At 39.1% G+C, this 27,762-nt stretch overlaps 1 protein-coding gene across 1 annotated transcript; it reads left to right on the top strand.

Annotated features, from left to right (window-relative positions):
- Positions 1-2,694: 2,694 nt before the first annotated feature.
- Positions 2,695-27,762, top strand: LOC107678181 (B-cell lymphoma/leukemia 11A-like). The gene is made up of 3 exons (XM_016473361.1): positions 2,695-2,841; positions 5,088-5,423; positions 25,763-27,762. Exons 1-3 carry the CDS (start codon positions 2,787-2,789, stop codon positions 27,709-27,711), a joined length of 2,340 nt encoding a protein of 779 aa, XP_016328847.1. The 5' UTR covers positions 2,695-2,786; the 3' UTR covers positions 27,712-27,762.

Here is a 27,762-nt window from a genome sequence, read left to right as displayed (position 1 = left end):
ACCGTGGAGCCCAGCCCGGGGTCGTCACATGTGGTTGCCGCAAGCCCGCCAGCCGCTCCTTTGTCGAATCTGCCGGCAGCGCCGTTCTCAAACCCGCCGGCCGCCACTCACTCTAGCCCACCGTGTGTACATTTCATTACACCAAATACACAAAATAATGTTCTTTTTAGCAACATCATATGACCCCTTTAATACTTTTTTATTAAGTCACCGAACACTAGATGGCGAAATTGTACATGACACTTGGGTTGATTTCCCCAGATGTGTCAACAATAAACCATATATCCTCCTTACTATCCAACATGATTTTTCGTTCATTTCTATTTCTTTGACACTCCATTGATTAAAAGGTTTGTATTTTCTTGTAAATCTCATATTTTGTGTTGACACGTATTTATTTGCAACAAAACTTTTCCTAAGTAATTTCATCAGGCCTCTTTCATACAGTATGCAACACCTGATTTAATAAACGTTTCTAATGATCCAAAACACGTTTTGATCTAAAGGCTTCTATTTAAATGTTTTAAGTATAATTTTGTGGCCAAAATATAACTGTGCCTATGGACTGAAGAGTAAATGAAAAGCAGCCAACAAGTGTCCAGCATATGTGGGAACTATTTCAAGACTGCTAGAACAACGCCAAGATGCAGAGTTTGCAAAACAGCAAGAACAGAGAGATTTGTAAAGGATTAGGCCTATGTTGAAAATAGTCATAAATAAGACAGGCACTGTTCTCACTTATAAGCAAGCAGCGCAAAAATAAATAAATAATGCACAAGAGGACGGAAAGTTGAATGTTTTTTTGACTTGTGCTGAACCATGATCATATACATCTGCAAAAGTTAGCAGCAAATATACATTTCTCACATGTGACATGTATTATTAATTAAACAATTGCACTGTTTTCTATTATTAACAAAAAAGGTGCATTTTATTTGAAGAAAACCACTAAGCCACTGAATCCAAAAGGGTCATTTTGACCCCTTTTATGTTTTTGGTTCTATTCTAAACAGACACCCGTATCTCTCTCTCTCTCTGCCTATTGGCTGCTGGGGTCTATGGTTCACATGCAGCCCATCATTGGTTTTTATGAATCTCACCCCCTCCCACTCGCAGCCGTCCTCCTCTTGCCTGTGTTTAGCAGATCCATGTCCATCATCTACCTCTGGACGGTCAAGTTCGCTGGCACGTCACGTCCGCACTTGAACTTGCAGCAGCTCAGGAGGCTTCGCTTACTTTCCATTCCTGTCTTGAGTTTTTCTCCAAGAAGCCATGAAGCCCAACGCAAGCGTCTTGCCACTACACGCGCGTCTTCTGTACTATTCTCTATAATTCATGTGGGATACCCGATGCATCGCTGAAGAAGATTTTGAGCTTTGTAAAAATCGACGTGTTTCAGAAAGGCGGGGCATAGAGGAGAAACAATAATGTACAGTATGTGGAAAATAATGTGTTTCTTGAACCTTAAACCGCATAAACACATTTCATTACACCAAATACACAAAATAATGTTCTTTTTAGCAACATCATATGACCCCTTTAATACTTTTTTATTAAGTCACCGAACACTAGATGGCGAAATTGTACATGACACTTGGGTTGATTTCCCCAGATGTGTCAACAATAAACCATATATCCTCCTTACTATCCAACATGATTTTTCGTTCATTTCTATTTCTTTGACACTCCATTGATTAAAAGGTTTGTATTTTCTTGTAAATCTCATATTTTGTGTTGACACGTATTTATTTGAAACAAAACTTTTCCTAAGTAATTTCATCAGGCCTCTTTCATACAGTATGCAACACCTGATTTAATAAACGTTTCTAATGATCCAAAACACGTTTTGATCTAAAGGCTTCTATTTAAATGTTTTAAGTATAATTTTGTGGCCAAAATATAACTGTGCCTATGGACTGAAGAGTAAATGAAAAGCAGCCAACAAGTGTCCAGCATATGTGGGAACTATTTCAAGACTGCTAGAACAACGCCAAGATGCAGAGTTTGCAAAACAGCAAGAACAGAGAGATTTGTAAAGGATTAGGCCTATGTTGAAAATAGTCATAAATAAGACAGGCACTGTTCTCACTTATAAGCAAGCAGCGCAAAAATAAATAAATAATGCACAAGAGGACGGAAAGTTGAATGTTTTTTTGACTTGTGCTGAACCATGATCATATACATCTGCAAAAGTTAGCAGCAAATATACATTTCTCACATGTGACATGTATTATTAATTAAACAATTGCACTGTTTTCTATTATTAACAAAAAAGGTGCATTTTATTTGAAGAAAACCACTAAGCCACTGAATCCAAAAGGGTCATTTTGACCCCTTTTATGTTTTTGGTTCTATTCTAAACAGACACCCGTATCTCTCTCTCTCTCTGCCTATTGGCTGCTGGGGTCTATGGTTCACATGCAGCCCATCATTGGTTTTTATGAATCTCACCCCCTCCCACTCGCAGCCGTCCTCCTCTTGCCTGTGTTTAGCAGATCCATGTCCATCATCTACCTCTGGACGGTCAAGTTCGCTGGCACGTCACGTCCGCACTTGAACTTGCAGCAGCTCAGGAGGCTTCGCTTACTTTCCATTCCTGTCTTGAGTTTTTCTCCAAGAAGCCATGAAGCCCAACGCAAGCGTCTTGCCACTACACGCGCGTCTTCTGTACTATTCTCTATAATTCATGTGGGATACCCGATGCATCGCTGAAGAAGATTTTTACTCTGGACTCTCTGAAGACTCTGGCTCTTCCCAATGTGAACCCAGCTGAGACCGTGTCCAACATGTCTCGCCGCAAGCAGGGCAAACCCCAGCACTTAAGCAAACGGGAGTTTTCGCGTAAGTTCACGGGGAGTTCTTCTTTTTCTTTCTTGATAGTTTATCAAAAATGCATTTCATATAAATACGCTTTTTTTTAATAGAGTTCACGAAGGTGCGTCTCTTAAGATGGAACGAAGCGCGTTTTGCTGTTGAGTTACGCTTCGCAATGATCCGCAACGCGTGAAGGTTGATTATGCATTTGTGTGTATATATGCGTGTGTATGGAGTAAATTAAGCGTAATTTGTTAGCATTTAAATCATTTTACAAGGAAAATTCAGCTCTAAGTTCACTTTCCCTTGAGATATTTTAACAGCCCAAACTAGAGCTTCCCTTGGGCTTTAATGTTAGGCTTTAAATTAACTGTTAAATTTGTTTTGTATCAGCCTACGATTATTACTTTTTTAATTATGGGTAGGCTAGCATGTAATGTTTCTTTTCAAAAACTAAAGAAGTGCATATTAATGCTGATTTCAGAAAGTGTTTTTTTTTTCTTCTCAACTTCCTCCTTTGGTTCTACGATTTTCAAGATTTGAAACGGGAATATAAATAATGAAGGATTGTTATTCTGTGAAAGAATATTTGCTATTAAGTGAAAAACAGTTTATGTTAGTTTTATCCTTGGCATTGGATATACAAACCTGGTGTTCCGGGCCAAAACCTTACAACATGAAGGCCATTATAAATGAGAAAATCTACATGCACTCTATGGGAAGTTTACACTTGATCTATTAGAGTTTGGTTTTGTGCCTTTATTTAAATCGCGTTTGAATGTGTTCTAAGAGCACCGATACGCATACGTAACACGAGTTGCAATGTGTATCCGCTAGGGGGCAGAACATTAACAAATGATGGTCCATTCAAGATGAGACACTACTAGGTGAACTTGAACTTGAGCCAAGCCTTCTCTCGTTTATTAAGTGTACCCACACATCTCCCGTTTAATATACATTTACAGTGTTTTTTATGAAAACATTGGTTTAGAGGACATGTGGGTCAATGACAAACTATGTCAGAGATGATAAAAAGGAGAAATCTGTTTAAGATCTAGTTTAAAACACATGTGCCATGCTCTTAGATATGTAATCTTTGTATTCATGTTGATTTAAAAAAAAAAATGGCTTAAAATGCTAAGAAAGTAGCAATTAAACTACCTTCCTAGTATACACAAGGGTATACACATTTTTTTTATATATATATATATTTTACATAATCAGATTAAAAAACTGATGTCGTTGACCCATATGTATTTTTGGTCATTGTGTTTATCATGTTGAAAAAAGTATAAAATATTAAATCATTTGAAAAAATGGTTTAACAGTGGTAGTGATTTTGATGTTTTATTTTCCAAATGTTATGTTTGCAAAATCTCCCGATGCTTCATAAGAGGTGTGAATTACACCTGTTCGTCCAGTGCACGGTCTGATCTAAGGCTTTGTTCCAGTTCATAATGATAACACAGAACTGTGCATCTTCCAAGCACGGCTTGAAAGAAGAAGAAAAAAGCTGTAAAAGAGGCTTGATTCAAATACTGGAGCATGTTTTTAGTTTTCGTAAGAAACTCATGTATTGTCGCCCCCACCTTTTGTCCCACATGACCTGACACAGAATTAGGGTTAACCTACCACCGATGGCAACAATCGCCCTCAGTCCAGTTCAGACGCATGATGTGGTTTTGATTGCTCTTTCATATGTTCTGGCTCTCCTTCTGGGAACTACCCCACATACTCCCATCAATAGCTAACCTCAGTTCAGAGGATTCCAGCACTTTTAACTAAATGGGTTCCAATCATCTTGAAGTCAAATTAGAATCTATTTTTTGATTCTCTGAGGTGTTGGGTTCATTAAGACGTGAGATTGGCAGGATAATGAACAGGGTCATGCAACTAAAGCGAGCAACCCCCTCCTCTTTACCATTACTGGGCAACCACTGTTTTTCTCTCTGTCTTTGGTTTCTCATCTTCTCTGCATCGGCCTTACATTTACTGTCAGTATTCCTCTGATAGAAGTGTCAGCATTTCAATAATAGATAAATATCGGGAACGTTCTACCCAACTAAAACTGTAAAATCAGTCGATATGACATATAACAACTCTAACACTAAATTTCAACACCTCTTCCATTTATATGGAAATGAATATAATGACCACTTATGGTACATATATAATTAGCACTTATCAAGTCATTAACAGGTTTCAGTATGGATATTACAGGAAGTTGTTCTTCTATCTCTCACACCTCCCTTTCTGCATTTCTCCTACCATAGCCGAGCCCGTGACGGCAGATATCCCAGAGGACGGGGAAAGCCATCCCGGATCGGAACCATCCACCCCTAAAGGGGATCAGGACCTCCTCACTTGTGGTCAGTGCCGCTCCAGGTTTCCTTTGGCTGACATCCTGGTGTTCATCGAGCACAAACGCAGGCAGTGTCAAGGCCGCCTATGCATGGGCAAAGATTCAGACCTGCCACCGTCGCCTCCACCCGCAGGCCTGCGGCGAGCCTGCGTCCCAGTGGAGGTGGCAGTTCAAGTTTCGCCCCATGGAGAGGAGCATTTAGCCTCCACGCCGCATGGATTACGGCCCAAGCAGGAGAATTTAACAGGTAGAGTACCAGATGTTTGGGTTGGAGAAAATCTATGAGAGAGTTTGCAAAGTCGAAACTTCTAATTGGAAGGCCTTGGACGGATAACACGTTTCTACCGATAGCTCATGGTTTTACAGCTTTCCCACTTTCCAAGTTTGGTCCGTTTCAGGAAAAAAAAAAAGTACTTGACTTTATAGTAGATGAAAATAGTGTTCTTGCTGTCAGTATGAATGGATATTCTCTCAGTTCTCTCATGTGGCTTTCGCAGATGTTGCTGCGTTTAGTGTGGTTTTCACAAGGTCATATCTCACTCCAGTAAATGTATAGCTGCAGAGTGGTACATTCATGCTGATAAAAAAGAAAAGAAAATCATTTTCAGCTGTCCAAGACAGGGCCTGCCATAGATTGTTAGTGATTCTAGTCATTTTTATAATTATGAGAGAGCGTTTCCCTTTGCGCTGACCGCAAAGTATCTGGAAAGAAGAAAAATATGCAGCACATATTATGGTATTATGTAGCAATTATGCATTTACGGTACCTCTGCTAGTATGCAAATTAATATTTTAGGCTTGCACTTTAAAATAGTTTCCACTGGGATGCTGTTATCAGCTGGGATTGTGGCAGACAAAGTTTTGTTTGAATTACGATTACATTATAATTTTTGCAAGTTGCTGTTTGTCTTGAGGTCATATGAGGATGAGGTATGTTTTATTTTCTTTTACATTTGATGGATTAAAAAGTATGGAGACAATTTATTTTACAGTAGGTATATTTGCATACATTTTCATCATGAATCCAGTCCGATTTCAGATTGTGAGGTTCTGTTTATATGAAGCCTAAACGTTCACATATTCGTTTAAATGTGCATTACATGTATTCTGAACAAAACTTCAGCACATGCAAACCGGAGAAAGCAACTGTGATATTATCACCAGATCTAGCATGAACATAACTGTCATTTTTGCCATGGTGTAAATACTCATTCTCATCCATTGAACTCACATTCGTATGACATAAAATGTATGTAAACACAAGGAATTTTTCAGTTTCAGAACAAGCTCAGTCAGTCAACTGAGGTTTATACATAAAGGCGTTTCAATCTGATTGAGCAGTCAATCTGATTATAAATGTATAATTTGGGTGCATGTGTCCTTGTTACATGTTCTATAGTAATAACAGTAGATTATGCTGTAACCTAACCCTAATCTAACCCTTTAGTAAGAACATGTTGGTGATTAATAGTACTTAATTGTATGATTAATTACACTGTATCAAGGACAACATAAAATAAAGTGCAACCGAAAGTATTTTTTATGTACGCCTCGTAGTATCTCTCAGGACGTTCAGTGTTTGCCTGTCCCGCTCCAGACAGGTCGCACGCTTTCACCGTTACATGTCAAGCACATGCGTGATCTCCAGTCTGCGGTCGCGTCATGCAAGCAGATGTCCGTCACAACAGATGGAATTCTGTATCGGCTGTAAATGGTGAATCCGTTAAAGGTTCACGCTTGGAGAAATTTGCATGATAAACAATTTAAGATATGCATGTGGACACAGCAGCTTTTTTAATACCCCCCTTAACAACACCCCATCACACCCCCATTTTATTCAAGTCTGAATGCCCCCGAGCAGCCAGACGATGAGCTCAGGCAATAAACCCTTCTGCAGACCTCCCTCCCCTGCCCCCTTATCTGCTATCTCTCTAGGGTTATTTTCTTAAGTACATCCATGTGAAGCCATTTTCTCTAAGGCTGATATAGGTGATCCCGCCTCGTATTGTTGTTTAATAAGCGTTGTACCGTCTCCTGGTCCCTACAGACTTCGGTCTTCATCATGCAAACACAAAGAGAACAGCTTTGATGTTATATTTTGTTAACTGTTATATTTTATTGTGCAGATCATATTTACATTGCACGTTAACTGCGTGTAACTACTAAATTGCGATGAAATGGTCTCTTTCTGTTATATTATCCGGTGTCTTCTGGCGTTCTTGGCCTTGGTGTCTTGATGTCTTTGGCACTGGTCCACTATTCTCTTACCGGAGAGAGTTATGGATCATTAGCTGGAGGAGAGCAAGTGGAACGGGAGACAGGAAGTTTGGGGATCCCCAATAGTGCACCATTACTGAGGAGCTTTACAGGCTTCGCTCAAAAAATAAAAATCTGAAATGACAAATCTTTTTAATATCTCAATATTTTTTGTCGTACACAGCAAAGAAAATAAATCTCTAGTCTAGATCTCAACAATGTCTTTAATTGTACTCAAAACATTTCTCATTGAATTGTTCAAGATCGAATTATATGAGCTGCTATCCACATTCATTTCTTAGCGCTATATTCTTAGTTTGTCTAAAATGGACTCATTGATCTCAAATTGTATTTCTTTAAATGATTTTTAAGAGAAACATGTGAGACAAAGACAACTAAACTCAGCAACATTTAGCTTTGTGCAGTTACGTTTTGTTGAGTAGTTTGATGCTGATAGTGATTGAATATTGTTTCTTTAATAAGTCATAGAAAAAAGTGGCTGATTGGTTTATTTATGAGAATCTGAGCAAGAGTGTATGTGTCTGTGTCTGTGTGTGGTTTGCCGAGCCTGTCTCGACGCAACATGACAGCGCGTTTGACTTGGCAGACACTGCCAAGGGGTTCCCTTTCAGTGGGCATATGGCAGGACATTGGCACAGAGCAGGCGGGAATGTGTATTGTGGTGAGGTTTATATATTTGTAGCTGACATGGCATTTCAAGAGCTAACAGCAGTGGCCTGCAGTGTGACATGCATTCTATTTTGTATTTTTACATTCTTGTATAACTATTAAACATGCAAGTTTGTGACCTCATTAATTGAGGGACTACATGGAACATTAGTACTATTAAAAATTCCATTTGCCACAACACAGCAAAGTGAAAAAAAACTAATAAATGCTTAAAATAATAATATAATAACATTAAAATGAAGGCATTTATAGCATGTAAAATATACAGTTTGTCTTATTCATATACATATACAGTGCATTGAAGCAAATTTTGTTTGCATAACAGAGCTTGCATGAAAACATTTATTGTAGACACACATGCACACATCTCCAAAAGGTTTACTGACTGTGTTTTGGCACACAACTCTTTCAGCATTAAGCTATGCAATCATCAGATCTGTCAGGAGCATATGATATTCTGACTCACCTGTGTGTGCGTTTGTGTACAGATGTGTTTGTGTGTGAGTGTGGCCAGCCAGCTGAACTGTAGACACTTCTATTTAGTGTTTGCTGTGGGAATACAAAACTGCCTGCAGCACTGTGTTGATATATTGTAGGTAATATAAAATATACAGTACATGCTTTATACTGTACTACATTTGATTTGGCTTTATTGTTCACAAAAAACATCGAACATGGGTATAAAGCCATAAAAATGTGCAGTGTAAAGAAAATTAGTTATGAAAAATGGGTAAATGTGTTCTTCTAATAATCTATTTATTTCCTCTAAAAGAAAATATTTTACCCATGCATTAGTGTGTTTTTTAATGATGTGCAGATCATTTAGAGAAAAATGTGTTGCTCTTCTGATTCTGGGTATTTCCAGGACAAGGCATTGTTATAACATGGTGGACTCAATATATGTGTGTGTGGTCTGCAGCTGGTGTGTCTTATCTGTCATATACATATACAGTGCATTGAAGCAAATTTTGTTTGCATAACAGAGCTTGCATGAAAACATTTATTGTAGACACACATGCACACATCTCCAAAAGGTTTACTGACTGTGTTTTGGCACACAACTCTTTCAGCATTAAGCTATGCAATCATCAGATCTGTCAGGAGCATATGATATTCTGACTCACCTGTGTGTGCGTTTGTGTACAGATGTGTTTGTGTGTGAGTGTGGCCAGCCAGCTGAACTGTAGACACTTCTATTTAGTGTTTGCTGTGGGAATACAAAACTGCCTGCAGCACTGTGTTGATATATTGTAGGTAATATAAAATATACAGTACATGCTTTATACTGTACTACATTTGATTTGGCTTTATTGTTCACAAAAAACATCGAACATGGGTATAAAGCCATAAAAATGTGCAGTGTAAAGAAAATTAGTTATGAAAAATGGGTAAATGTGTTCTTCTAATAATCTATTTATTTCCTCTAAAAGAAAATATTTTACCCATGCATTAGTGTGTTTTTTAATGATGTGCAGATCATTTAGAGAAAAATGTGTTGCTCTTCTGATTCTGGGTATTTCCAGGACAAGGCATTGTTATAACATGGTGGACTCAATATATGTGTGTGTGGTCTGCAGCTGGTGTGTCTTATCTGTGTTCTATAGAATGAGATAAAGACCCAAGAGGCCCCTCACTGTCTAGGGTCATGGTTCCCTGAAAGTCTCTCTCTCTCTTGTTGTCTGTCTCCATCTAGATTTTATTTTTTACCTCTTTATTCACGCTTTTGCATGCAAACTCAATTTCTTTCGGGTCAGTTGGTTGCAGTGCAGTTGAACGACATCTGTAGTTTTGCTACACTCTGAAATAGAACACATTTTGATGCAGGGAGGAAAGTCAACATCAATGCACATCTGTAAAGACACTTAAGACTCTTAAATCAGGTTTGACTCTGAGCGTTGGACTTAGACAATGAATAGGAGGGCAAATAATAATTTAATAATATGTCAAGACATCAGCTGTGTAAAGCACAATTCAAGTAGTTCCGTAAAGAGCGGAATTATTTGAACTTGAGTATTTAGTTTTGCTCTTTTACTGCAATAGATGTAACAAAATGTTTAGTCTTTTATCTTGGGAAACATTCTCTCTCTCTCTCTCTCTCTCTCTCTCTCTCTCTCTCTCTCTCTCTCTCTCTCTCTCTCTCTCTCTCTCTCTCTCTCTCTCTCTCTCTCTCTCTCTCTCTCTCTCTCTCTCTCTCTCTCTCTCTCTCTCTCTCTCTCTCTCTCTCTCTCTCTCTCTCTGAATCTCACTGATAATATTCTGTGGCTCATTTGAATTTGAAGCACTTCTTTAATCTTCAAAGCCTTGATTGCTTTATGAATATGCATGGTACATGCAGACTTTAGTTCATTACCTTGTTGTAAATTCTAATAACCATTAGTCCCTCTAGGTAATTGCCAATTATTTTGCATATTTGATTAGCCCATTATGAGTTCATTCAGTTGATATGCATCAGGCGAAGAAGGACTGAGTCGCTAGAGAAATAAACAGAGCTGTGCTGTGCACCATTAAAAGATTTTAAGAGTCTTTTATTCTAAGTCTCACTGTTTAAAATAGTAACTTTATATAACAATGAACATTGCATTAAATGTAAACAAACATCTATTGGATTCCCATGTCCAGTAGATGTTTATGACCTGTAGCCAAGGTCATAAATGATTGATCGCTCCAAACAGAATGTAGTCGGATTAGTGCTACATGATGCCACATAATGGATTATTTAGTGTTTCTAAAACATTAGCAACCGAAAGGAGATTGAGGTAGCTTGTTGACGTGTAATTCAATGTGTGCCATGATGAATCTTTCATGTGTACATTTGGTCAACCATGATAAATTTGTTTGGGTTGAATTGCACAACTATATTATTTGAATTGGAATGTAAGACCCCATACATACTCTATGCAAGTATGTGAACGTAAACGCTCTTAATTATGCTAGTTTAATTTCATGCCGTAATTTGTTGCGAAATATCTCGGACTGCGCTTTCCACTTCTTTTTGTCAACTACTGAGAAAATTAGATAAAGTTAACATATACTGTAGCTACCTGAATCATAACACATCTGATTTAATGTCACATTTATAGTTAACTCCATCGCCCCCTTGAGTACCGGAGCTCACAATAATGCAAAAACACATTAAGTAAAGTTTCCTGTCAAAGCATTTGCATTTGCGTACTTGCATGAAGTATTTAAAGAGTTTTGTAGACAAAACATTAGCTTACTTTAAGTTAATTCCTTCACTGTTACTGTGAGACAGACTCACAGTACATTTAAGAAATAAGCACCTGTGTTTAATTTTCAAGTGAGATGCACTGCAGCTGGCGGTACCTTTATCTGCCCCATCACAGGTGCTGGCCCTCCTCCGGAGCCTGACTTAACCCTGTGTCTATGTCATGGGGTGTGAGAAGAGGCCGGCGGGGACACAATGGGGAGATTGTGCTCAGGGCGGGGGCTCGGAGGCTGAGGCAGCCCTGGCTGTGGCCAAACAGGTCGGGCCAGACAGCATGATAGATGGCTTTGTTTAAGGGTCCCGGGGTGGGGCCTGAACTTGAGGCACTTTGTTTATCCTGAATAGAGCAGGGGGGAAGACGCTGGAATGATCTATGTCTCGCTCACTGAAGAGCTTTAGAGGGAAGAAGAGAGGAACGGAGAGAAACATCCACAAAAAAGTGGCCAAAACAAGTCAGGAAATCAGACAGATGGAATGAGAAATTCAGTTGAAAAATAGTTGAAGAGTACACCAAAAAAATCTTCACTTACTCAACTGCATGTCATTCCAAAGCTGTCTGACTTCACACAGTTCTCTTCCATGTATTGAAAGTGGATGGTGACCAAAACTCTAAAACACTATAAAAATATCATAAAAGTAGTCCTAACATACATATAACTTGTGTATGTCTACACATAACTTGTGCATGTCCTTCTAAACCCGTCTGACTGACATATTTCTGTAAAACACAATTAAAGAAGCTTAGATCGATGTTCATGCTGCACTTTTTCATACATGTAATGTAAATGGTCACCAAAACTCCAAAGAGGGCAAGATATTACCATATAAGTAGCATAAAAATAATCCATATCAATTATCAATATGTGACCCTGGACCACAAAACCAGTCTTAAGTCGCTGGGGTATATTTGTAGCAATAGCCAAAAATACATTGTATGGGTCAAAATTATTGTGCCAAAAATCATTAGGATATTAAGTAAAGATGTAACATGAAGATATTTTGTAAATTTCCTACTGTAAATATATCAAAACTTAATTGTTGATTAGTAACATGCATTGCTAAGAACTTAATTTGGACAACTTTAAAGGTGATTTTCTCAATATTTAGATTTCTTTGCACCCTCAGATTCCAGATTTTCAAATAGTTGCATCTCAGCCAAATATTGTCCTATCATAACAAACCATACATCAATGGAAAGCTTTTTATTCTGCTTTCAGATGATGTAGAAATCTCAATTTCGAAAAATTGACCCTTATGACTGGTTTTGTGGTCCAGGCTCACCTATGATCATTTTGTGTATGTTACTCACCCACATGTCCTTTAAAAAACCCATCTGAATGACTTTCTTCTGTCAAACAAGAATATAGAGGTCTAGATCAATGTTCACGCCACTCTTTTCCATACAGTCAATGTGAATGGTGACCAAAAATCCAAAAAGTGCTAATAAGGACCATAAAAGTATCATAAAAATAGTCCATGTGAATTATCAGTATGTTCATTTTGTGCATGTTACTCACCCACATGTCTTTTCAAACCTGTCTGTCTTGCTTCTGTAAAACCCAAATATAGACATGTGATGAATGTTCATGCTGCACTGTTCCATACATTAAACATCAATGGTAAACAAACTCCAATAAAAAGGCAAAAAAGGACCGTAAAAGTTTAATAAACAAAATACTCCATATAAATTATCATTATGATAACTTACGTAGAACAGACCAACATTTTTTTAAGTTATTTACTGAAAATTTTGTTGCTACAACCATGGTCACTGTTCACTTTTATTAAATATTTATTGTTCATTACAGCTTGAATTGTCTGCAGTCAATGTCTCCTTTTGTGTTCGGGGAAAGAAATAAAGTTATACAGGATTTGTTTGTATTTTTAGATGAACTGTTCCTTAAAAATGTAACAGTTAGTAAGAAGGAATGAGGTAAAGGAAAAGAAAGTGGCTGAGGGAGAGCAGTGCTAGTTGAGCATGTGTTCTTCAGGTTAACGGAGGGTCAAGTTGAGAACTACTGGAGGGGGAAGGGCCGTCCTCTCACCCTGATGGTGGCTGTCCATTTCTAGATCAACTTGGTTGAGCTCCAGGTCTTTTAAATCTGACTAGACATCATGCACACACACACACGCAGTCCTCATACCTGCTCCCTGTATATCAAATGCCACTAGGTTTGTTTTTTTGGGGGTTTTTTTGGGCCAAAGGCAAAAAGAGGCGCTGACTTTTGGACTGGTTAGAACCGGTTGGCTGGCCTTGTCTTCACTTGCGTGCCTCTGTTGAAGACAATTCACAAAACACATGCGTACACACAAGAAAGAATACCTGAATGAACCTCTTTTGAGAGTGCAGGACAATGGAGAGCCGGATAGTTGAGAGATATACATTGTGAATTGAATACGATGGGTGTCATGAAACCGTTCACAGCTACTAGTACGAAACAAGACAAATGCAATGCGATCAAGCTCATCTGAAGTGTGAAAATATCTGTTGAGATGGATAAATATGATCCTTTGCACGCTCTTCACTTGTCTATCAGTTGACCCATACATTTGCATATGTATTTATGCAGATTTTTGAGGGGGCTCTCACACACAGCAGGGGTCTCTGAGTGTCACGGTTTCTCAGAGTGAATTTGTGCGTCTTTGTGTTCGATTCTGTTGGGTATGTCTATGTGTGTGTGTGTGTGTGTGTGTGTGTGTGTGTGTAAATTCCGGGGTACGTTGCTCTATATCTGTTTTCTCAATCTTTCTGTTCTTTTGTATTCTCGGTTTCAGTATGTGTGTGTATATATGTCTGCCATACCGCGTGTCCGACCCCACAAAGTGGGCCACAACTTCCAGATGGTGCTCTGTAGCTTTGTTTGGTAAGTGAATACTTGAGCTGTAGATGGCCTATCAATATCCACTCTGAATGTAGAGAGACGCTGGCTATACATTCACCATGTTCTCTTTTTTGCAGCCGTCCATGAATAGTTTTAGTTCTTTCACATCTGTGTTTATGTCAGATGTGATTTATTTTGTGAAAGTGTGGGTTAAACTAGCCAAGGCCATCCACATCAAGATGGAGGTCCCTCAGATGTGCTCTCCTTGTCCATTGACTTCTTCCTCCATTCTGAAGAGTTCAGGAAACAACCACTATGGTGGGGAAATGGTTTGACCTTTCACTGTTACTGCTGCTCCCTGACAGAAATGCAACTGTGGAATTACTTTTCTGAGTCAAAAATCTAACCGTGTCCTTGAGTTTTGCTTTTGGAAAACATATACATACATGGCAATCAGCTTTGAAATCTAGATACCATGACCTCTGAACAGTTGACCTAAAAATAAAACAAATGTCATCATTTAGACACTGAACAACGGATGAGTCAAATGATTTTCTTTCTTCATTGAACGCTAAAGGAGATAGGAAGAATGATCACATTCAAAGTTCACACTATTTCTCTACAACGAAAGGTGACCAAATTCAAAAAGAAAGCACTGTAAAAACAGAATAATGACTGTGTTCAATTAAAAAATTCTGCCTCTAGAAGCAACAGCAAGTCTGGTGTCACTGAGGGCAAAAGTCATTGGTTCTTGCTTGTCACATGGCAAATTGAAATATATGCAGGTCAAATCAGATTACAGAGTTATGGCAGAGGGAAAGATTTTCAGTGAAGAAAGACTTAAAGGGTTAGTTCACCCAAAAATTAAAATTCTGTCATTAATTACTCACCCTCGTGTTGCTCGAAACCCATAAGACCTTCGTTCATCTTCGGAACACAATTTAAGATATTTTTGATGAAATCTGAGGGCTCTCTGACCCTCCCATAGACAGCAAGGTAACTACCACGTTCAAGGTCCAGAAAAGTACCAAGATGATCGACAAAGTAGTCCGTGTGACATCAGTGGTTCAACTGTAAAGTTACGAAGCTACGAGAATACTTTTTTTCACAAAGAAAACAAAAATAACGACTTTATTCCACATTTTCATCTCTACTGCGTCACTTGTGAATAAAGTCGTTATTTTTGTTTTCTTAGTTACCTTTCTTAGTTTCTGTAGTTACCTTGCTGTCTATGGGAGGGTCAGAGAGCCCTCAGATTTCCTAAAAAATATTTTAAATTGTGTTCCGAAGATAAACAAAGGTCTTACGGGTTTGGAACAACACGAGGGTGAGTAATTAATGACAGAATTTTCATTTTTGGTGAACTAACCCTTTAATTTTTGGTCAGTCACAGAAAGCTATAATTTTCTTCAGAAAACTTGGGATCTAGCACATCATTTGTATGGACTATAACTAGTGGTGGACCAATATATATAAGCCAAGATTTGTCATCGGAATTCTATTTGGTGTCAAAAGTGGGACTTTTATTTTGACAGCACTGAAAATACAGTGCCTAAAAATATATGCTAACAATTTCTATATTTTTAAAAAGCCATAATAAAATTACTGAATCAAGAAGTTGCTATCTAAAGTATTTGCACAGTTTATTTTACAATTTTCAAGTCATTTTCAAATTGTTTATATTTGTATATAATTATTTCAGCAAATATTATGTCCAATAAATCTAAATTTAATTGCAATAATTGTTATGCTTGTGTTATTTACTATCTTAATTTAAATATTGTGATTTTCGTCCATCGGCCACCCTTCTTTGAAAGAGTTCTGCATCGGTCATCAAAAAATCTAGATATCGGTTCACCCACTGTATAGAAAATAGCATCATTAAAACATATCCTTTCATAATTCCGTTTCCATTTTATAAAGCCTTTAATTATGTTTAGTCTATGATTTAATGCCTATGTTTCTTATTTGTCTTTGACATCCCTTCCTTTCATTCATTAGCTCCGACAAATATAATATACAGTGTCCAGAAGTGCTATCTGTCTAGCCAGGGAGCAGATGTCCCATCATGAGCCTGTCAGCTGTCAGTGGCCTGAAACAATCTTTGAGCTCAGAGAGAACGCCGGTCCAATTAAAGAGGTTAATTTGCTTTAGCACTTATCTGTCCATCGATGTATTTCTTTCTGTATCAGCCTCTTCTGCTCTTCTCAGACCAGTCTCTCATTCTTTTGTCTGTTTGCTCTTCTCTCTTTTTCTTTCATTATACCTCTCGTACAATCCCATCTTATTTCCACTGTCTTCTCATCCCTCTTTATGTAGTTTGTTTGCCTCTCTTGCATTTGAGCAACACACCGTGGTGACATTATGGCTGTAACACATTGAGCACTTGTAGAATGCAGGCATGAAACCGTCACAAAGCTTCCATTCAGCGTCTTACTGACTGAACATAAAGGCCCATGACAGTTTAAGTGGCGTGTTGAGTTTGCATGTGAAAGCGTGTCTACTGATGTTTACAGCAAGAAAGAGGGTTTGATGAGAAGGTTGAAACAATGCATGTGTGTGAAACCCAGACAGACAGTGTTACATGCTTTCATCGTGGAGAAACTCTGTCAAACCTTTGAACGGTATGGTATAAATGTGTTGACATGCATAGATCGGTGCACTTTATTTGGCATGTGATGTTTGTGTGCTCTTGTAGCCAAACTATTCTGGCCAAAAATTGTCTAGGGAACTGAACGATCACAGTTTTTATGAGCCTTTTAGAAGGGCTGGTTTAGAAACCAAAATCTGTCCAAATCTAAACTCTGATCCCCCGTCTCCCATTGCTCTTGTCATGTCATTATCGTCTGGATGAGAATGGATCGTCTCCTCTGTCCCCTGCCCTGCTCTGTGAACCCCTGCCCTCCAAGCCTGTCAGAGTGAACTATCGCAGACAGATACACACAGAGACACTGTCACATACACAAAGACACATATAAACCCAGAGGCCCATCACACTGAGAGGACAGATGCCCTTGTTGTGGTGTAGAGCCTCCTCAGGATTTTCCTGTCATGTATTAAGAAGCAGAGTACACATATGGAAAAGATGGTTTGCAAAGAAAATCAATTTGGGAGAATTATAGTTTGGAACATTTTGGGACTTCCTGAAGACTTGTTTTAGCAATTAATGTTGCTTTTGTTAAGTCTATTTGACTTTCTGGATCAACATACTCATTGGTCCTGAAGCAATCTCCCTCATAAAACTTTGTTTTGTTAGTAGTATACTGATGGTATCAGATGGTAATACCATAGTGCTTTGATATTGAGCTTGGTACTGAATCAGAACCATATTAATGTAACATGTTACTGAACTGGTAATCTAAGGCAGAGGTTGTCAACCTGGGGGCCAGGGTCCACTAGGGGCCCTCAAGTAAATTATTGTTAATATATTAAAATGATGAAACACTAAATTGAAATAAAAAAAAGATGTAAACTAAATTAATTAAAAATATATAAATAATAAAAATATCCACTCATAACTTGTTTTTCAATTGTATTAATATCAATACTCATTTCAGTTCATTGAAACCCTTTGAAAACAAGCAGTTTTGTCATAATTATTGCAGAAGTACTGGAAATATTGTAGCTTACAGTATATTGAATATTGTGTTCGACTATGTGGAGCCTTTGAGCCTAAAAGTTTGATAATCATACATTTATAAAAGGTATTTGATAGTAGAATCACCATATTGGAAGTAGAAATTGTGGCATCACATGTGTTGACATATTTCCTATTGAATATTTCCTATTTAAAGTTAGGACATCGAAATCCCACTTTAAAAAAACAGTCCATAGGCCTTTAATTTACATTAAAATTGTGAATCATTATTTGTTCTTTGCTATTGCAAGTAATGTAGTCATGTATAGATGGTGTTAGCGGGAGAGACGTTCTCATTCTAGAGTGCATTTGACTGGAAAAAAATTGATAATTTTTATGCATGTAATGCAAGATGAGTCATCAATATAACAATTTTGGTCCATTTTCAAGACCAGAGAGATTTTAAATGCATATATCTGTTAAGTTTGTCAGCTTTTAGGAATACATTAGCATACTAATGACCTCTAAGCTAACACAAATGAACTAAATGCAACAAAAACTCTTCTGTGCCTGTATGTAATTTTCTCTTAAAATACTTTTAAGTCCCTCTGACCGTGAGGAGAAGCCAGAAAGCTGCTGAACGTCTGTTGTGCCGCTCTATCAAATACTCTTCCGCTTGGCTCCACCACTCACTGAGTTGTGACCCTTGACCTCAGCGGGGCCGTGTATATTTACGATCTTGCCAGCACCTCCCTGGAATGTCTGAATTTAAGTGCATAGCTAGAGATGGTGTGCTGTCCTACAGCTGCCTGAGTATAAATCCTGCTGTCACCAGAAGGCCTTCAGTACCCCTTCTTTCGCTTGTTGTTTCTATCACTCTCCTCCACTTTTACACAACTTTACTTTACTTAACCGCACAAGTGTCTCAAACCAGAAATCTGTGCCTCCTGCTCTGTGGCGAATAAGGAAGCTTTTGTGCCTTCTTTAACGTCTTCAGAGCTCATTCACGTCCGTCGAAGGAGTTCCACGTGACCACACACACAGATGAAACACTCCCACTTATAAACAGGTGAAAGTAGACAACTGGTTCACTCTGTACTTTGTGAGGTTAAAAAAATTTTGTTGACATCCGTTTACATGATCTGGAAGACCTGATGAAAACAGACCCCTCTCTGCGACCTCTGACCTCCTACAGTCTTTCAAAAGTATACTGTATAAGAGCTGTGAGCTACAAGGCTCCAGACAGATTTCTGGCAAGAGCGCACAGGTAACATTCCAACTCTAGTCGAAATTCCTGAGATGTATGTTGTTAAAAAGATGATTCATCTGTTGCTATAGCTTAATTAATATTCAGCCGTTGCGATTGAAATGTGATACTGGTGACAGATAGCATTCACATGCCATCTGCCTCAATTTTTCATGACTACATGAACCCAAAATGTTGTAGCTGATTAATTTACCCATGAAAAAATCTTTCTTATAAGCAGTTTTTCACGATGAAGATCCATCCACATGGCATTTTGATTCATTTGGAGACTTTGAATTACAAGAGGCATGTCAGCCTATATTCAGTTGTTATTTGGATATTAAATATGGATTTTCAATTTGGACATACGAGTCAAAACCGAGCGACAAATATTTCAAGCTCTCTCTTCATGTGAGTGTGTCATAAACTCTCATGGCAATTCATTTCCATACAAATCTCATGGTATGAATTTATATTGCCATTTCGTAAAATAGTTAAAGTTGGTCGTAACCAGCCATGACCACAGCAAGCTGTGATTGGGTCATATCGCTCTGTTGTTCTCCTTTTGAAAGAGTCAGGACGGAGTGAGGAATTACCTTTCGTAGGAAATTTGTGTTGCACCTGGTTGGGACCAGTGTTGGGGGTAATGCATTACAAGTAGCGCAAGTCACGTAATCAGATTACTTTATCAAGTAAGTGATGCATTACTTTTAAAATACAGCTAATTTTTTTTTTTTTTACTTTTTCAAATAAGTAATTTTAAACTCATTTCTCATTTATTTACTGACACCTCTACTTTCCCATGCCGAGGGAAATTGGGAGTGAGGTGCAGAAGCAGAGGTACTTCCTTCAGCCTGAGGCTTATTCATTTTAGATGAAAAGTGTGAAAAGGGCTTTTACAGTTGCCAAAAAAACACTTTTGGGGTTATTTAAAAAACAAATAAGCAAGCCTAGCCCATCCCAGGTGACAACAAGTAATGCAAAAATAACATAATGCATTACTTTCTATAACAAATAACTAAGTAATTCAGTTAGTTACTTTTTTATGGAGTAACACAATATTGTAATGCATTACTTTTAAAACTAACTTTCCCCAACACCAGTTGGAACAAGGTATTCATTTCAGAATTCACTGGCTATTTTTAACAGTTTCCTCATTGATGCTAAAGCAGTGGCAGTTTGCAGAACTCTCCCATCTGCTACTGTACAGCGATGCAGATCAGAACATATGTATCCAATTAAGTAGCAAAGCAGAGAGCTGGAATCCAGCTTGATGTCAGACAAATGAAGAATTGGGGTGAGTGTGGCCTGTCTTAGCCAAGTGATGGTTGCATCCATCTTACAGAAGCTTATTGATGTTAAATGCATGTGCTAGAGCTGTTATATTTGAGTTAAAGGGGGACTGGTAGTTATACTATGTCTGATTGTATGTAACAGCTGCTTTTGGCTTTCATTTTTTTAAACACCACCTCCTGTAGCTAATGTCAAATTCAGTTATACTAGCATGATGTAGCTTTTTGCTTAACCTTTTCAGTTTCAACTTAACCTTTATCTTATTAATGAGGTGTGCGACTAGTCTCACCAAGAATAAAACTTCATCCATCATTCACTGGTTGGACCATTAGATACTACTGGTTGATATAGCAATGCAATAGCAATTTGGGCACTCAAACTACGAATTATGTAATTATAGTTGCCTTTATATATCAAACTACACTGAAGAAAATTTGGTGGTGAAACAATTTTCACTCAGAAATCGCTAGTAAATTTCACAAGTAATTACAACAAAATGGCACATTGAATTAAACATGAAATTTTGAAGCAGAAAGACTGAAATAGTTAAAAAAACTTTGACAATTTTTTACCATGTATGGATGACTTAATTATAGTTGTCTTGATATATTTAGAAATTATTTCATTTAATTCTAGTTTGATTTACTACATAACTTGTGCCCGGGATGCGCCAGATGGGAAGCCTTAAATATTGACCCCGTGGCTGTAATGTGAATGGGGAACACTGGTCTTTTTGTACTGGTCCCAGTACCAGAGCTCTGCCTGAGGGGGGCTTCCTGAATGAATCCTCTCACTAGGCCTGACTATCACATGCCCGTTTAAGCCTGTAGTCCTCTCATGGATCAGGAGAATGCAAAGAAAGGGACAGGATGACTTGAAATAATCTTTGTTGAGCAGTGTGGAAATGTTGGCATGGTGGTAAGGTTTAGAGCTATACTGGACCTCTCACTGTACACCTCTATACATCAATGCACAAGGCCAGCTGTGTTAATGGACTTTCAGGAACTCTTTAGACTAACAGTTCTAAACAAAGCAGTAAGCCACTCAAGGCCAAGCATTACATGGTTAAGGGTGTTGTTAACCTTGGCACAAAGTGGAGTTATTATCAACGACAATAGCAGATATTTAATGTTTAATGTAAAGTAATGTGAAGCATGATTTTGGATCAATGGATTGGGCTACCCAGCACAATGCGATCGACAAAAAGGTCCTCATCCTGGTTGTGTGTGGTTAAGGAAAAAAACTCAGATTTACATTTGACAGTTTATCTCCTCTTCTCTGTTTCACCGTACTATGCCTTGTTAGGATGCACTGGCTGTTTGCAGTTTTAGGATGAATCTCACAAAAATGATTTGTCATTTTACCACAAAATCATATTAAATATTTTGCATAAAGAAATTGAAGCCTATTTCAGACATTTAAGATTTTTTTGCTTTCTGAAATTCTTATTTTCATGAAAAAAGCACATTTCCCCACACTTTATCTGTACATAATGCAATTTCACTTCACTTATTGCAATTTTCTTATGTGATTCTCAGTGGTGATTTAAAAATTCTGTAATACAATGACTTTTGAAATTTAAAGGGGTCATATGATGTTGCTAAAAAGAACATTATTTTGTGTATTTGGTGTAATGAAATGTGTTTATGCGGTTTAAGGTTAAAAAAACACATTATTTTCCACATACTGTATATTATTGTTTCTCCTCTATGCCCCGCCTTTCTGAATCGCGTCGATTTTTACAAAGCTCATCGGTCTGAAAAGCGAGGTGTGCTGTGATTGGCCAGCTATCCAGTGCATTGTGATTGGCCGAATACCTCAAGCGTGTGATGGAAACACACAGCGAAACACACAGCGCCTTCACGACATGGCGGCGGCAACAACAATACTACAGCGAGAATAAAAGTTACACCTTCTTTCTTTGCGTGAACATTTGGGCGGCGTTATGCAAATCTTCCCACATCATGGCGTAGATATGTGGGGGCGTGTTAGAACGAGCCGTTTTAGGTAGGCGTGGTTGACTCTTAACTTTTATAAAGAATATCTCTTTGGATTTGAGACTTTAGTCTTTGCAACTTTACAGGTCCTCTTTATGCACCAAGAGCTTGTAACACTCCAAAGAGAAAGGAAAAATTTAAATCGCATCATATGACCCCTTTAAAGCATAAAATAAAGGCAGTACAACAAATATTGCCAATGATCATGATATATACTTTTCACATGTGCTTAATTGTCATGAATCTTTAAAATAGGCTTATTAGGCATCTTATTTATTTTGTTTTATTTTGAAATCTTTTTTTATAGGTTTTTGTGACATTCGCTCTTTAATGAAGCATGAACGATACAATTCTGTTTGAGGTTGCTTTAACTGATTTACAACAGCTTTGGCTCGTCCAGTCAGATTTTAGAAACAGAACGAACCATTTTCTAATGAGTATTTCATAAGAAGCAGATTATTGCTCATAGATATTTGCTGGAGTCAAACTGTCTCCACCATATGTTCCCCTCTTCACTGGTCTTCAGGCTTCAGTGTTTGCTCTGTCTGTGGGACAGTCCTGTATGCTAACAAAACTTCCACCTCTGCCCTGTGCAGACTAGTCTAGTTCATCTTTCCCAGTAGCCACCTCTTTACTTTTCTCAGACTGCCACCTCCCCCAGCTGATCCCTCCACCCATTTGTGGGCTTTAAACGCCATCCCCTTCACCTCTCCGTCTGGTCCACTTTTTTTTGTCTGTCCGCCTCTTTAATGTGCGTTGCTAAGGTGACTGCTGACCCATTGCATGGCGCTCTATGAGAGGCCCCATTCCAAGATGGCTACCCTTTTAGACACTTTCAATTTGTGATGGGGGTAGGGTGTGTGTCCAGCGCTGGTATTGAGATCGCTGGAAATTAAACCCTTGGACCAATACATGTTTATGGGCACTGACAAGAATATACCAGCTGCCAGATGAACGCATTCTTTCTTGTGGCCAAATATGTTTTTCTCACCTTGTCCCCAGAGTATCCATATGGCACTTGGAGCATTTCATTACATTGATTTGAATATGAGAGTAATCATGTCTAGATTAAACTAGGGTCAGGTGTGACGGCACAGATGCTTGAGTGAAGTGTAATTATTTTCTGGTAAATTATGCATAATTGTAGCCTCATCGTGGTCCTCAAATAGTAAATCTTGAACGTGTTTTCATGGTGTCAAATACTCAGATCTGCGACTTTTAAGCACAAAGTTCAAGTCTTTGGTTTCAGATTGATGCTTATCTTTGTGTATTTAAGAAAAGGACTGTATAATAAAGGGTCTGAGTGCTTGTGCAGTGACTTGCATGTAGTGCTCTGCGATTCAGGCATAACCTGATATAACCTAAAGTGCAGAGGTTGCAATAACACCATTTCCATGTATTTTTATCTGTAGCTGGAAGGAAGTCTTTACACATGGTAGATCTGCAAATACTGTATATATATTGGATAATACATTCAATACAGGTCAGTTGCTCTAATCAATTTAAATAGGAGATAAACCTTGCGCAAAAAAATTTGCAAACAACTAAAAAGGCGAAAAAGACTAAAACAATTTAAATTGATGGGTAAATGTCTTATGTATTGTACCTCAAACGGAAAAAGTTGATGCAAGTGCGATTGCTCTCCACATAAGTCTTGTAGAGCAATGAAAATGTCATATCACTAATCTGTCCTTGAAGTGTTTGTATTTGTCAAATAGGTTTTTTGTCTGTGGTCAGGCGTTCAATGCAACACAGAATAAAAGAGAATAACTGAGAAAGAATGAAAGAAAAAAAAAACAGACTGCTTCTAGGCTTACTGTTTGGTATGAATGGAATTATATTATACTATATATAATCACATAAAAATGCATACAATCTACAATTTATCCTAGAAAAGGATATTTTGCTGATGCTCCAAGCAGATACAAAACGGCTCTTTTCTTTCCTGTTCTCAAAATCTGGACGGACAAATGCCCACAAATTGTTCTGCCAGACCTCCCCTCACCTTTTAGCATATCACTAAAGAAAATGTGATTGTCGGCCATGTGCTGAAAGGAAAAAGGTTGAAAGTAATCAATAAGTCGGCCTCTCAGACAAGGCCACCAAGTAATAGCTGCTGTTGGTGAGGTGGGTGTTTTAAATGTCAGCGACGCAGGATGATTATATGGCTAGGGAGAACACTTCTCTTATTTTAGGCTGTTTTCACACTTTGTTTGATTGCTTGGTCCAAACTTAAGTATGATTTATTTATTTCTCTCCCTGCCCTGCGCTTCTCTTGCACATAGTATTTTGGGGCACTACTGTAATTGTCTTGTTAGATTTAACAATACATTTACACAGAATGGAACGGCTTTTTGTTTTCATCTGCTGCAAATGCACTGAAATACAAGCAAAGAATGTGAGCTGCTCTCTGAATGCAATTTGCAATTAGTAGTTCATTACTACAAGTTAGGGCAGATTGCTTTCATACCAGTTACCATGAACTTTACCCTAGACCCACTTAAGAAGTGGATTTGTTGTTCGCTGGAGTTCAGAAAACTCCTTTTAACACAAGGTGTTAAAAGACAGGAAATGCTTGGGGTGTGCTCCCTGTGTTTGCTTGTGTATGCAGTATGAAAGCTAACAAGATCACCAAAAATTAGTTAAACCTTTATCCTTATTTTTTTGTCATGTACATTGGAAATCCTCAATACAGTTTGCCAGTTATTGCTGTACTAGTGATGAGGAACATTATACACTGTAATGATTGTTGTCTTATAGAAAAGCATGTATTTTAAATTCTTCAAATATAAGCATTGGCCTGCTCGTATGATTCATGCGATAATGGTATATGATTTAATTGGAGTAAGCATGAGAATAGACATGCAGGCAAAGAATGGCCTTTTTATGAAGGAAAATCTCCCCAGGAGGTCAAACCCCACACAGGTGGCAGCAATTAACTGTAATTTTTGCAGATTGTAATGATCCATAATTTACCAGCCTCCCCTTGCATCTCTTATGCAGTAAAAAGTGTTTTGATTGGGTACAGGTTTTTTGTTCACTCTGGCCTTTGTGTCAGATATCTCAAAGACAGGCACGGCAGTTTACATATGGAGTGATGTTCATACAGAAACTGAACAACCATACCTCGAGTTTCAAAGGCTTACCGTATCTCGAGTTTAGCCTTTACAGATGTGATTTATGATGTCAAGATTTTAAGGTAAGAACATAACTGTAATAGCAATAATAGCTAATACATTGGATGATAGAGGTAGTGGCTAAAGCTCAGAGTCAGAAAGTGAGAGGTTACTGGTTTGAGCTTCACAATTGTGCCGCTAAGCACGGTTGCACTTGCAATTCCAAGGGGACTTCTTGCAATAAATGTGCTGGTAAATGTGTGTGATCAACTTCTATGGAGAGATCTTACTGAGCCTTTGTAGTAAAATAGGAGCATTTCCTAAATGGACAACTAACCTTCTCCCTCTGATTTTGTCTTGCAGAAAAAGATGAGCCCAGTAGCTACACTTGCACAACTTGTAAGCAGCCCTTCAGCACGGCTTGGTTCCTGCTACAGCATGCCCAGAATACCCATGGTTTCCGAATATACCTGGAGAGCGAACCTGGAAGCCCGTTAACTCCTCGGGTGGCCTCCGCTCCAGGCATGGGTGGTGACTGTGCCTCGCAGCCACTGCTACATGCAGCCCACCTGGCAGACAGTAGTCCCTATAGCCTGATGAGGATAGCCAACAGCGATGGGTCCTCGGTTCCTAGAGAAGGCCGATATCCCAGGACACCTCCGCTTTTTAGTCCCCCACCACGGCATCACATGAGCCCAGACGATCTGGCTTTGGCCCCCCACCACCCAAGCGCCTTTGACAGGGTAATGCGTCTTAATTCGGTACCCTTGGATTCCCCATCTATGGACTTCTCGAGACGACTACGGGAACTAGCAGGCAACTCTGCTGGGTCCTCTCCGCCCATGTCACCCAACAGGCCTAGCCCTATGCAACGGCTACTGCAGCCATTCCAACCAGGGGTGTCTCATTCTCCTTCTGGATCTCGCTCAGCACCTACTCAACAAACTCCATCTGTGCCAGCTGTGAAGGCAAAGTCTTGCGAGTTTTGTGGAAAGTCCTTTAAATTCCAGAGCAACTTAATCGTCCACAGGCGTAGTCATACCGGAGAGAAACCTTACAAGTGCCACCTCTGTAACCACGCCTGCACTCAGGCCAGCAAGTTGAAGCGCCACATGAAGACTCATCGGCACAAATCCTCCTCTACTACCTCCAAATCAGATGATGGCCTTTCAACTGCCAGTTCACCTGAGCCAGGCACAAGTGATTTGCTAAGCAGTGCCACCAATGCTCTGAAATCTGTGGTGGCAAAGTTTAAAAGTGAAAACAACGGCATCATCCCGGAAAATGGACAGGAGGAAGATGAAGAAGATGACGAGGAGGAGGAGGATGATGAAGAGGAGGAAGGGGAGGAAGAGGAGGAGGAAGAAGAAGAAGAGGAGGAGGAGGAGGAAGAGAATGAGAGTGAGGTCGGCGAGAGGAATGATATAAACTTTAGCCTGAGCCTAGAAGGTGCACGTCACCATGAGAACAATAGACAGCGACACAACAAATGTGTCGAGGGAATTCAGGATTATCGAGATGCCCAAAAACTTTACAAACGAGGGGACCACAGATCAGCTAGTGTGACAGGTGGGGACGAATCCCCACAAGAGCCTGATCAAGTCAACAAGGGATACCTACCCATTGTAAATGGAACAGCCTCCTACCCAAACGATGACCTTTCAAGGAAAGTTCTTGTCGGAAGTCCAGAATCCGACAGCCCTCTCTCCAAACGCATCAAGGTGGAAAAGGACCTTGATCTTCCAACTCCTACAATCCCCAACTCAGAAAATGTCTACTCACAGTGGCTGGCTGGATACGCAGCGTCACGCCAGCTCAAGGATCCTATTCTCAACTTTGGGGACTCAAGACAATCACCTTTCGCCACGTCTTCAGAGCACTCCTCGGAGAATGGAAGTCTCAGGTTCTCCACTCCCCCTGGGGAGCTAGATGGAGGGACAGCCTCTGGGCGCAGTGGCACGGGAAGTAGGGCCAGTACACCCCACCTTTCCACTGGTCGACCCAGCTCCAAGGATAGTCGACGTAGTGACACTTGTGAGTTTTGTGGCAAGGTCTTCAAAAACTGCAGCAACTTGACAGTGCATCGGCGCAGCCACACTGGTGAGAGGCCGTACAAGTGTGAGCTTTGTAGCTACGCCTGTGCTCAGAGCAGCAAGCTAACACGGCACATGAAGACGCATGGACAGACAGGCAAGGACGTTTACAAATGTGAGATATGCCACATGCCTTTTAGCGTCTACAGCACTCTGGAGAAACACATGAAAAAATGGCACAACGATCGGCCATTAAGCATTGAAATTAAAATGGAGTAAACTTTATGATGTCGCAGTCCTAGGAAAAAAAAATATTTAAAGCACAGCGTC

The sequence above is a fragment of the Sinocyclocheilus anshuiensis genome, unplaced genomic scaffold, assembly GCF_001515605.1.
Source record: "Sinocyclocheilus anshuiensis isolate Anshui unplaced genomic scaffold, SAMN03320099.WGS_v1.1 scaffold648, whole genome shotgun sequence".
In the NCBI taxonomy this organism is placed as follows: domain Eukaryota; kingdom Metazoa; phylum Chordata; class Actinopteri; order Cypriniformes; family Cyprinidae; genus Sinocyclocheilus; species Sinocyclocheilus anshuiensis.
This window is presented reverse-complemented; position numbering and strand designations above follow the sequence as displayed.